This window comes from Bubalus kerabau, chromosome 23 (assembly GCF_029407905.1).
Source record: "Bubalus kerabau isolate K-KA32 ecotype Philippines breed swamp buffalo chromosome 23, PCC_UOA_SB_1v2, whole genome shotgun sequence".
Taxonomy (NCBI): Eukaryota; Metazoa; Chordata; class Mammalia; order Artiodactyla; family Bovidae; genus Bubalus; species Bubalus kerabau.
Window position 1 is genome coordinate 10,914,510 of NC_073646.1, and position 10,612 is coordinate 10,925,121.

Consider the following 10,612-nt stretch of genomic DNA (forward strand, 5'->3'; position numbering starts at 1 on the left):
TTGCTCCTCTTGTCACTGTGTGTCTAACTGCAGGAGGGTAGCTGTGTGCCTGCAAGTGCTTGCTTGTGTTTCATTGTGTGGGAGGGGAGGCGTGTGAGAACCTGTGTGTGTGTGTGGAGGCGGGGACGTGCATTTGGGAGTCCGCACGTGAACCTCAGGCTCCGCATCTGAGTGGGTTTGAGTGGCAGTTTATATGTGCGACTGGGTGTCTGTGTTACTGAGGCACTTCTTTCTGAGTGTTGGTTTCAGGGAAATGTGGGGTCGGAATGGGTCCATAAAGCACACTTGTGACCCAGTCTGTCTGCTTCCCAGTTCACTTCTATTACAGAGTTGATGTTCTCTGCAGTAGAGCTCCTGCCTTCTGTGATCGTATCAGACAAGGACAGTGTCCAGGGAATAGGGAAGTCCTCTGGTGAGTGGGTCTTAAAGTCCCTGACCTTATCCTCTGACCCTCTGTCTCCACCTCCTCCCTTGAAACTTGCCCTCTAGAAGCACTTCCCAACTGCTTCTGCACAAAAGTGTTTCAGTGACTATCATGGCTTTATTTGGCCTTACTTTTTGTTTGTTTGTGCTGGGTCTTAGTTGATACACATGGGCTTTCTCAAGCTATGGCGAGTGGGGGCTACTCTGTAGTTGTGGTGCGCGAGGCTCTCACTGCAGTGACTTTTCTGGCTGCAGAGCACGGGCTCTAAGGCCCGCGGACTTTGGTAGTTGTGGCTCACGGGCTTACTTGCACCATGACATGTGGAATCTTCCCAGACCAAGGATCAAACCCATGTCCCCTGCCTTGGCAGACAGATTCTCAACCACTGGGCCACCAGGGAAGTTCCAGACTTAGGTTTTTAAACAGGGAACCAGGAGTTTTGGGGCAAAGCAGGAATCTCTGATCTCAGAATTTCCCTCCAAGAGGAACGTCTCTGTTGCCACGCTTGGTCTAGGCTCTGCTCCCTCACTCCTGGCCACACGCTGCCCACAGTGCTTCCTCTTGTCCCTTTGGTCCCCTGCCAGTCACTCTCCACACAGCAAAGATGCTCAACCCTGTTGCTTGCCTGATTAAGACCTCCCGTGACTTATCACACCAAATAAAATGTCCAGGTTCCCCATGGCCTGCAAACCCTGCATGGCCTGGCCCCCACCTGGCGCTCCCACCCCCTGGTGGCACCCCTACACCTGTGCCAGCCGCTCCAGCCTTTAGAATACCTCAGACTCCTTCCTTGCTCCCTCCAGGCTTTGCACATGCTGTTCCCTTGGCCTGCAATGTACTTTCCTCGGGTCCCCATTTCCTTGAACTCGGTCCCCACCCCAAACCCCACCAGAGTTGCTCTGTGTTACACCCAGACCGGCTCCCTTGATTCTGCTTATTGTGACCAGCAAATGTTTCATATTTGGCTATATCTGGCCTTAGTTGCGGCAGGTGGGATCTTTCCTTGCAGCATGTGGGCTCCAGAGTGTGTGGGCTCTGTACTTGCGGCACATGGGCTCTCTAGCTGTGGCCGTGGGGATCAGTTCCCTGACCAGGGATTGAATCCATGTCCCCTGCGTTATTAAAAGGTGGATTCTTAACCACCGGACCATCAGGGAGGTCCCGTGACTAGCAAATCTTGTGCTTGTACATTTGTGTTCTTTCTGTGGATGCAGTCTTGTGTTTCAGCCCAGCCCCTGAAAGCACTTTGCCCTTTATGTATTGAAACAAATGAGGCTCAGAGAGGTTGATCACCAACCCAAGGGAACACAGCAGGCAAACAAAATGAGCCAGGACTCAAACTCAGGATGCTCTGGACTGCAAAGCACATGTTCCTAACCCCCTTCCTGCCTGTCTCCTGCCATGGTCCTGGCCTGCTCATTCTGTGTGTGGACGACACGAACAGTGTGTGGGCTCGAGCATATCCCATGTGTGAGTGTGCATGTGCACTGCTACTGCTGAGTCGCTTCAGTCGTGTCCAACTCTGTGTGACCCCATAGACGGCAGCCCACCAGGCTTCCCCGTCCCTGGGATTCTCCAGGCAAGAACACTGGAGTGGGTTGCCATTTCTGTCTCCAATGCATGAAAGTGAAAAGTGAAAGGGAAGTTGCTCAGTCGTGTCCGACTCTTGGCGACCCCATGGACTGCAGCCTACCAGGCTCCTCCGTCCATGGGATTTTCCAGGCAAGAGTACTGGAGTGGGGTGCCATTGCCTTTTCCCGTGCATGAGCACATGGGAGCTATACACGCTCCCGAGCAGAGCGTTGCCCATCTATCCCGAGCAGAGTGTTGCCCATCTATGCCAAAGGCTTCTTGGTGTGTTTACCTCCCATTCATTTCTGCTCCACACGAGGTCTGATACCTTACACTTTTATGAGATCCCATCCCAAGGCATGTGCCTCCTCCCTACCCAACCTCTTCCCTGCTTTGTGCTTCCAGCCAGGCCCCCCAAAACATGACACAGTTAATGAAACGACTCCAGGATAAGTCATCCAGTGTACAAGCTTTACTCAATGTTGCATAGAAATCACTGCAGTAACCACTGTAGTAACATGTTCCTGCAAAGTTGACTTCTTCCTTCTAACGTTCCACGTGTGATGGCGTTTCTTAGCTTGATGAAACAGACACAGGAACAAGCCATGGGGTGCCATCTCAGTTGTACTTCTGTCCTAAGGGATAGGAATGGGAAAGGGAGCCTTTAATAACTGAGTGCTTCCTAAGGTCACTTAACCCTCTCCTTTGGGTTTTTGGATGCTCATGTGTAATCAGATATGGGACATGGCTAGAACTGACACAGTCATCAAGGTCCTTTTGACTTGGGAATCCATCCATTTATCATGCACCCGTGAATTCAACCCTGTCCAACATTCAAACCACGTCCAGGCTACACATCCAGTCCACCAATCCCACTGTCTTTCTTTCGTTCATTGGTCCAGTTAGTCCATTCAGCCAGTTTGCCGTCCAGTCAGTTTATCTATCAGTTCATTTATCCATCCACCAACCTGATCCTCCACCCACCTAGACCACCATTATTTAACCAATTCATATCCTCTCAATATTCATGCCTGCAGATATCCAATTGTGTTCAAACCCTTATCTACTTAGCCATCTGCCCAGCCAACCAATTCATTCACCCTCCCAGTGCATCAGCCCAATCTAGAAATCTAATCACATCCCTTCTGATTCTCAGTCACTTAATGGATTCATTCCTTCCCCTCATCCTTCTTACCCATCCACTCAAGCAACCATCTAACTCTTCTCCCCATTCCCTATCTAACAGGCCTCCTAATTATTCATCTACCCAGCCTTATTCACCTCTCCATGCTTCCACCTAGCTAATCTGCCATTCGTCCATCCTTCCAATCAACCCATGCAATTAAAGAGCTATTCCATCAATGCATCATGTATATACAACTGCCATAGTTCCTCTCCCTCTTAACTCTTGCCTGTGCGTCCTCTGTGCTCTGACTTGGCGGAGGCAGCCTTCACCTCACTGCCTCTACAGCCCCGCTGGGCTGCACCGCCCTTCTCTGGGGGAGTCCTGTGAAAGGCCACCGGCTTGACAGGTACCTGAGCTCTGCCTCTTTCTTTTGTACACCTGCTTGCTCCTCTTGACCTGCTTCCTCTTGATCACCTTTCCCTCCAAGTTCTTTCTGTTCTTGGAGTGGCTGCAAGAGTGGGTGATGGACCGCGAGGGACACTGGTGGGAGTGCATGGTGTGTCTGTGGCGCCTCAGAGGAGGGCTGGGGCCTGGGCTCTGGCCCTGGCGGCCAGCGGGGCTGCAGTGGCTCCTCGGGCGCCGGCTGGCGCTGCGGCTGCGGCTGCGGCTGCGGCTGCGGCTCTGGCAGCGCTGGCTGCAGCTGCAGCGGTGGCAGGCGTGGCTTTGGGGCCGAGAGTTGCTGTGGGGCTGGGCGTGGGTGTTGGGAAGGCTCTGTGTCTTGGTGTCCATGGGTGGGGGGCGGCCTCGCTTAGAGGGGCAGGGGCCGCCGCCTCCTCCTCCGCTTCTGGCAGACCCAGCTTCACAGAGGCCCTGGCAGCCCCTGGTTATATAGTTGGGCCCGATTGTGATGGCACCGGCCACAGGGGGGTATGTAACAGACGTGGCCCAACGGGGAACAAAGCCCTCTGCCCTCATCCTAACATGCAGGGTGGGGCAGCTTTCAAAGGGCGTGTCTGTGGGTTGAGAGCAGCCCCTCAGGTTGGGTGGAGCTGGGCCCACACCTGGGCCTGCTGCTGCTTTTCCTTCTGATCTCTTCCCCCCGGGCACCCACCTCTCTAGTCCCAGTTTCCCTGCTTTTGTAGAATGGGGCATAGAACACCTACCCGCTCCTCGGGGCCAGCCGGCAGTGAGAACTCAATAAACGTGTCCAATCATGCCCAGTCTTGTTCTGACTCCACGCAGGCAGGCTGGAATCCAGGAGCACAGCCCTGACCCCAGTAGAGTGGGGATGGGTGGGCGGTCAGTAAGGCAGACGACCGCCACCGGGGTGGGTGCGCGTTGAGCCATGGGATGACTTATCAGGCGGAGGGTAAGAGTGACCAAAGATGTGGATGTATGGCAGAAACCAACACAATGCTGTAAAGGGGTTATCCTTCAGTTAAAAATAAACTAATTAATAAATGAATAGAACAAACAAACAAAGTAACCAAAGGGTCCTCGGGCCTGCCTGACAAGCCTGCCTCCCCAGCAGGATTTATAGCTGGGAAATCCAGAGTTGGGTTCAAAGCCCACTCTGTTCTGATATCCTGTCTTGGGTCAGTTGTTTTGAGGCCTGGTTTCCCTGTTGGACAAAGGGCTGTCACCCCTTCCTTCCTGGCATTCTTGTGAGCCTGAGACGCCTGTCAAACCTCAGGAGGCCCTTGAAAACCGGTCTCCTGCCTCCCGCCTGCCGCCTCCGCTCCCCTCCCCCTCTGCTAGCGCGGCCCCAGTATGCACCCCGCTCTGACCTCCCAGCCCCTGGGGAAGAAAGCCCACCCCGTGCGTGCGCACGCACACGGCCTGGTCAGAGCTCCTTCATCCGTTTCTCTCCACAGCCATCCATGCCTCCCCCGCCTCGGTCAACGCTTGGTCTCAGCTCTTGGCCCTCAACCCTCCCTACAGCTCAACCTCGGGAGACTCCCACCATCTCCACCTCCCCTCCCCCTAGCAGAACCCCCAGCCTACGTCTGTTGCTCACGCACAGCTTTGCTATCATCTGCTTTTACTGTAGTTTATTTCTTCATAAATGTGTCAGATCACGTGGTGAAAATCACCCTTCGTTAGGGAACACTTCCGATATGGCTGGGCTCCGCCCCCACCTCTTCTAGGTGGCTTTGTCTCTGAGTCTTAGTGACCTTCAGACTGGGCTGAACAGAGTCCCCCAAAGGATGTGTCCACGTCCCAATCCCAGGAAGCTGTCAATGTCACTGTATTTCGAAAAGCCTCTTTGCAGACGTAATTAAGGATATTCAGAGCATCCTGGATTATCCAAGTGCACCCTAAATCCAAAGGCCAATGTCTTTATAAGAAAGCGAAGAGAAGGATCAGGGAGACGGGGCCCCGGGAAGGCAGAGGCCCAGACTAGAGCCATGCAGCCGTGAGCCATGCGGACCCCGTAGGCTGGACAAGGAGAGAGAGGCTGCCCTGGGGCCACCAAGCTCAGGGAGAAGGGGTCCCGGGAAGGCAGAGGCCCAGACTAAAGCCATGCAGCCATGAACCATGCAGACCCCGTAGGCTGGACAAGGAGAGGGAGGCTACCCTGGGGCCGCCGGGCTCAGGGAGACGGGGCCCCAGAAAGGCAGAGGCCTAGACTAGAGCCATGCAGCCGTGAGCCATGCGGACCCCGTAGGCTGGACAAGGAGAGGGAGGCTGCCCTGGGGCCACCAGGCTCAGGGAGAAGGGGCCCCTGGAAGGCAGAGGCCCAGACTAGAGCCATGCAGCCATGAGCCATGTGGACCCTGTAGGCTGGACAAGGAAAGGGAGGCTGCCCTGGGGCCGCCGGGGCCTGTGGCCCAGAGAACTCCTTGATTTCAGACTTCTGGCTTCTGGAAGGTGAAAGGATATATTATAAGCTGCCAGGTTTTTGATCACTTGTTACAGCAGCCCTGGGGAACTAATATTACAGTTTGCAAAGGGGGAGCAGGCTCAGAGAGGTTGAATGACCAGCTCGGAGCCCCACAGCTAGTCAGTGGCAGAGCCAGGATTCGGACTCAGGCTTGGCCGCCTCCAGTCCAGCCTCGTGGTCACTGAGGCCTCCACGGGGATTAAGGGGGCGTGAGCGGCCCTGTTCTAAGCCGCTGCCTTGTGTGGGCTCAGGGCTGACTGGGGACCACGCTGTGAAGACTCTGTCTAGGTGTCCTCTCCCTCTCCGCCCCCCTCCCCCTACTCTTCCACTCTGCCCACTTCCCCACCCTCGAGTGCCTGGTGGGACAGAGTGAAGTGAAAGTCACTCAGTCATGTCCAACTCTTTGCGACCCCCATGGTCTATACAGTCCATGGGATTCTCCAGGCCAGAATACTGGAGTGGGTAGCCTATCCCTTGTCCAGGGGATCTTTCCAACCCAGGGATCGAATCCAGGTCTTCCTCATTGCTGATGGATTCTTTACCAATTGAGCTGTCAGGGTGGGACAGAGACTGTGGTTTATTAATCTCGGGGCCCATAGTGACTGGTACAGTGCCAGGCATACAGCAGGGACTTCACGAATGTTTGCTGGGCAGGTGAATGGGCGGGTGGACCTGTGGGCCGTGGACAGAAGGGCGGAGCTTCTGACCGCGTTGCTTGGTTGGGACGGGGATGGATAGTCAGACAGCAGGGCTGCCCCCTCGGGCCTCCCCTGCCCTGCTCTGCCTCCAGGCCTCAGTGATGGTGGCCTCCACTCTCTGAGGAGCCCAGGACTTCTCCTTACCTCTCACACCATCCCTGGAGATACCACCTCCCCAGCCCTCCCAGCAACCCCAATCAGAATCCTTCTCAATGGCCCACCAGACTGGTGTTTTGGGTGCTATGGAGGGCGGAGGGTGGAGATCATGTTTGTTTTTCTATTGGAAAGAAAAGGGTTAAGGGAGCCATGGCCAGGAGGGGCAACAGGCGCATTCTGATGCCTCTAAGGAAGGCCAGCTTGAGGGACACAGGTCTGGGTCTCTGTCCTTTCTGGCTTCCTCTGGGCTTCCTTTGCCCACTGCCCTTGTGAGGGCATCGGCTCTGTCCCACAGCGGGACCCCCCGAGCAAGGCAGAAGCGAGCCTCTCGCAGGGGTTCCGACGGTCCCCTTGAGCCTGAGGATGGCAGCAGAACCAGTGGCTGAGAAGGACTCAGACCCCTCCCCCTGCTCTGTCCCCCAAAACCAGGCTCTGTGAGTCAGGTGGGACCCCCGTGGCTCCAGCTGCAGTGCCCGTCTTGGGTGAAACACTCGCTGTGTGCCAGGCCCAGTCCCTCCCCAGCATCTCAGTCACCTCTCCTGACCCACTGGCCTGCGGGGTCGCTAGTGTTAACAGGCAGACAGGGACGCGCTCAGTGTCACGCAGCGGGCGCAAAGAAACTGGCAGGAGGTCCACTGAGCTCCCACGCCTGTGCTCTGGGACTCTCCAGGGTCTTCCCCGGCGGCCCCACGGTTAAGACTCTGCGCTTCCACTGCAGCAGGCAGGAAGGAGGGGTTCGATCCCTGGTCAGGGAACTAAGATGCCGCATGCCTCGTGACACAACCACCACTCCCCTTCCCCCCCAAAAAATACTGTCCACAGTTAGAAAAGCAGTGGGGGTGTGCTGAGGGAGATGACGCTGTCCCACCAGGTGCTCAGACTCGGAGAGGCATCCTCCCTGGAGGTGGGACGCGCCCAGGACACCACGTGCTCCACCCCCCACAGCAGGGGACGGCGGCCAAGAGGCCTCAGGGAGCAGACCTTTCGAGGACTTCTGGCTGGGGTTCAGGGACAGGGGTCACTGCTCTTCAGCCTCCCTACACACACACGCACTCCCCCCCACACACACACCCCCGACACACGGTACCAGACACAGGGGTCGGGGTGGTGGCGGGGCAAGGACAGACAGGAGGAAGAGGATTCCTTGGAGACTCTTTATTGACTCTTTTCTGAAAGCTCTCCTCCTCTCGGGAACGGCGGCGGCTCCTCTTCCCCAACCACATCGCAGGTCAGGAGCGCGTCTGCTTGGGCTCGGGGCTCTGCTGGACCTCTGAGTCGGCGTCTTCGGCCCCTTCCTCCTTCTGCCCGGCCTCCATCAGCAGCAGCTTGCCCTGCACCGGGAGCTCCTCCTCTTCTCCCTCCTCCTCCTCCTCCTCCTCCTCCTCCTCCTCCTCCTCCTCGCCTTCTTCCTCCTCCTCGCCCTCCGACGACAAGGAGAAGTTATCCTGGCTCACGCAGGCCACGAGCTTCTTCATGGAGGATTCGTGGCCCCGGCCGTGGCCCGTCCCAAGCTTGGCACAGCGGGAACCCATCACCCGCCTCGGCTGCCTCACTGGACTGGGAGGAAAGGCCACTGGCGGGGTACGGAGGGGCCGCTGAGGCTGGTAGGCAGGGCGCTGACATCACAAAGGGCCCCCCGCCCCGGAGCCTCCAGCCCTCAGTGACCTGAGTCTGAGCCGACACCCCACTCAACCCGGGCCACCAGCTGCCCCGCCGAGGCCCCGCCAGCCACAGAGCAAGGCCGAGGCGAGACGGCAGGCCCAGCCAGGCAGCCTCACCCTGCTGTGTTTCTGCCTCCATCCGGCCTTGTTTGCCCTGGCTGGGGTTCCCCCATTTGAGCTGGGATGAGAGTTGGGGATAGAATTTCCTCAAGCAGGAGAGCACACAGACTCCTTCCCCACACCCCAGAAGTGCCCAGCCCCAGAGAGCTGGTGACAGGATGTGATGAAAGGCAGCCTGGAGGGAGCCTTCCCGGGGGGCCTGGAAGTGTCTGATTTCTTGACCTGGGTGGTGCCTTCACAGACATATCTAAATCGCATGTTTTTTACGATTAAAACAAAAGAAACTAAATAAAACCCTACTCTTCCTGTTCTCCAAAGTCACCCTTTAAAGGCAGCGGCTCATAAGCCCTTGGGGTCACTAGTCTCTCTAGCTACACATGTCTGTCCAGCCCAGTTTCAGCCAGGAAGGGGATTAAGTCTGCTTGGTCATTTCTGAGCACTGGGAATTCGTTTCCGACGTGAGCCATAATTGAGATCTTGTCCCAAACCCTCAGTGGCTGTGGTCAGCTGAATAGGAGCCTCCCAGGATTGTGGGATTATCCTGGGTTATCTGGGTGGGCCCTGAATGCAGCCATAAGTGTCCCTGTTAGAGGGAGGCCGAGAGATTTCACACAGGGAGCGGAGGCTGGAGATGTGGCCACAGCAGAGGGACTCCAAAGGTTGTAAGAAGCCATCAGAAGCTCAGAGCAGGGAGGAACGGACTCTGTCCTGGATGAGGGTCCCACCTCCAAACCCTAGTGGCCCACGCCACCTCACCCAGTTCTGCCTTTTGCCTTTCGTGCCCCCTCCCAGCGCTAGCCTTGTTCTTGCTGGAGCACGCCAGACCTGCTTCCCATCTTGTCTCAGTTCCCACTTGCCCTCGCCGCCCAGCCCCCTTTCAGGTTCTTCAGGTGGCTGGGGAGTTGACCGGAAATGGGAAGGTCCAGGTGGAGTTGCATGGCTTTGGGCATCCTGATGGCTCCCGGTGACCGCCCCCAGGCTCACAGGGGAACACACCAGCACACAGCAGTGGGGGATGAGCCCCCTGCCCCGGCCGCTGCCCCCTCCCCTGATCCCGTGGGGAACAGAAGCCATGTGTTTGTGCCTTCGTACAAAAGAGACCCGGGCAGGCTAGCAGGCTTCTTATCTCAAGCTTTATTTGGCAGATGACTTTTGCTCATTTTACTCAAGATCTCGTGGGCTCCAAGGGGGATGTGGCATGGTCTTGCGAGGGGCTTCCTGGCAGGTGACTCTTTCTGGTGGGCCCAGGGAAGCTTAGAGCTGCCTTCCGCATCTCCTCCTCCTCCTCCTCATCCTTTGGCAGCCTTTTGGAAAAAGTTCCAGTTACGGGGCCATCTAGGGAACCTGGGCGGGGGTTGGGGGGGCTGCCGGGGTGGGGTGGGGGCACAGGATGAGGGCTGTCAGACAGGGTGGGGCCCCAGAGCTGCAGGAGCCGCCCACTGCCCACCTGAGGCCTGGCCTGGAGGCCTGGGGGGTGCCCGGGATGGGAGCGCAGGGGGTGCCCGCCGCACCTCTGAGGCGCCTCCTGAGCCTGCAGGCCCTTCTCCGGCGCCTCCGGCAGGGGCGCCGCCGCGTGTGGCTCCTGTGTCTGTAGTGGTAGCGGCCTCTGTGAGTCCTCCCGTAGACCGGGATGTCTTCTGGCTTCAGCTCCCGCGCCTGATCCGGGTGCTCTGTCTCGCCCTGCTGCCCGGAGCCCTGCTGCCTGGGTCGACTTTCAGTCGGACTCTTCACACGGCATCGGACCATCGTGCTGGAGGGGTCACGGGTGGGCGACTCGGGCTGAGACGGCAGCTGGCCTTGGGGGGATGGGGAGGAGGCTGAGGCCTGCCCCTGCTCTTGCTGTTAACAGTGTTGGTCGGGTCTGTCTGCAGCCTGTGGGGGGGACTTGTATATAAAGGGGGCCCCCCACTGTGACTTGGCGGCCCCACCCCACCATTGTCCCCACCTGGGCCCCTTCTGTGAAGGCAGCAC

General features: G+C 57.5%; 2 protein-coding genes and 1 long non-coding RNA gene across 3 annotated transcripts; all 3 read right to left on the bottom strand.

The window, feature by feature from the left end:
- Positions 1-2,454: 2,454 nt before the first annotated feature.
- Positions 2,455-3,955, bottom strand: TNP2 (transition protein 2). Its single transcript, XM_055562191.1, has 2 exons — positions 3,533-3,955; positions 2,455-2,631 (listed from the first exon to the last, which is right to left on the bottom strand). The coding sequence occupies exons 1-2, from the start codon at positions 3,909-3,911 to the stop codon at positions 2,615-2,617; spliced, it is 396 nt and encodes a 131-aa protein (XP_055418166.1). The 5' UTR covers positions 3,912-3,955; the 3' UTR covers positions 2,455-2,614.
- A 4,089-nt stretch (positions 3,956-8,044) lies between these two features.
- PRM3 (protamine 3) lies at positions 8,045-8,392 on the bottom strand. The gene has a single exon (XM_055561596.1). It carries the CDS (start codon positions 8,390-8,392, stop codon positions 8,090-8,092), a length of 303 nt encoding a protein of 100 aa, XP_055417571.1. The 3' UTR covers positions 8,045-8,089.
- Positions 8,393-9,771: 1,379 nt separating this feature from the next.
- Positions 9,772-10,222, bottom strand: LOC129638031 (uncharacterized). The gene is made up of 2 exons (XR_008707664.1): positions 10,089-10,222; positions 9,772-9,945 (listed from the first exon to the last, which is right to left on the bottom strand). It is a non-coding gene; the product is annotated as an uncharacterized LOC129638031 (long non-coding RNA).
- Between the last annotated feature and the right edge of the window lie 390 nt (positions 10,223-10,612).

Bases quoted from the DNA above. Each gene is read 5' to 3' on its own strand.
- TNP2 (XM_055562191.1), bottom strand. From the start codon at position 3,911: ATGGACACCAAGACACAGAGCCTTCCCAACACCCACGCCCAGCCCCAC.
- PRM3 (XM_055561596.1), bottom strand. From the start codon at position 8,392: ATGGGTTCCCGCTGTGCCAAGCTTGGGACGGGCCACGGCCGGGGCCAC.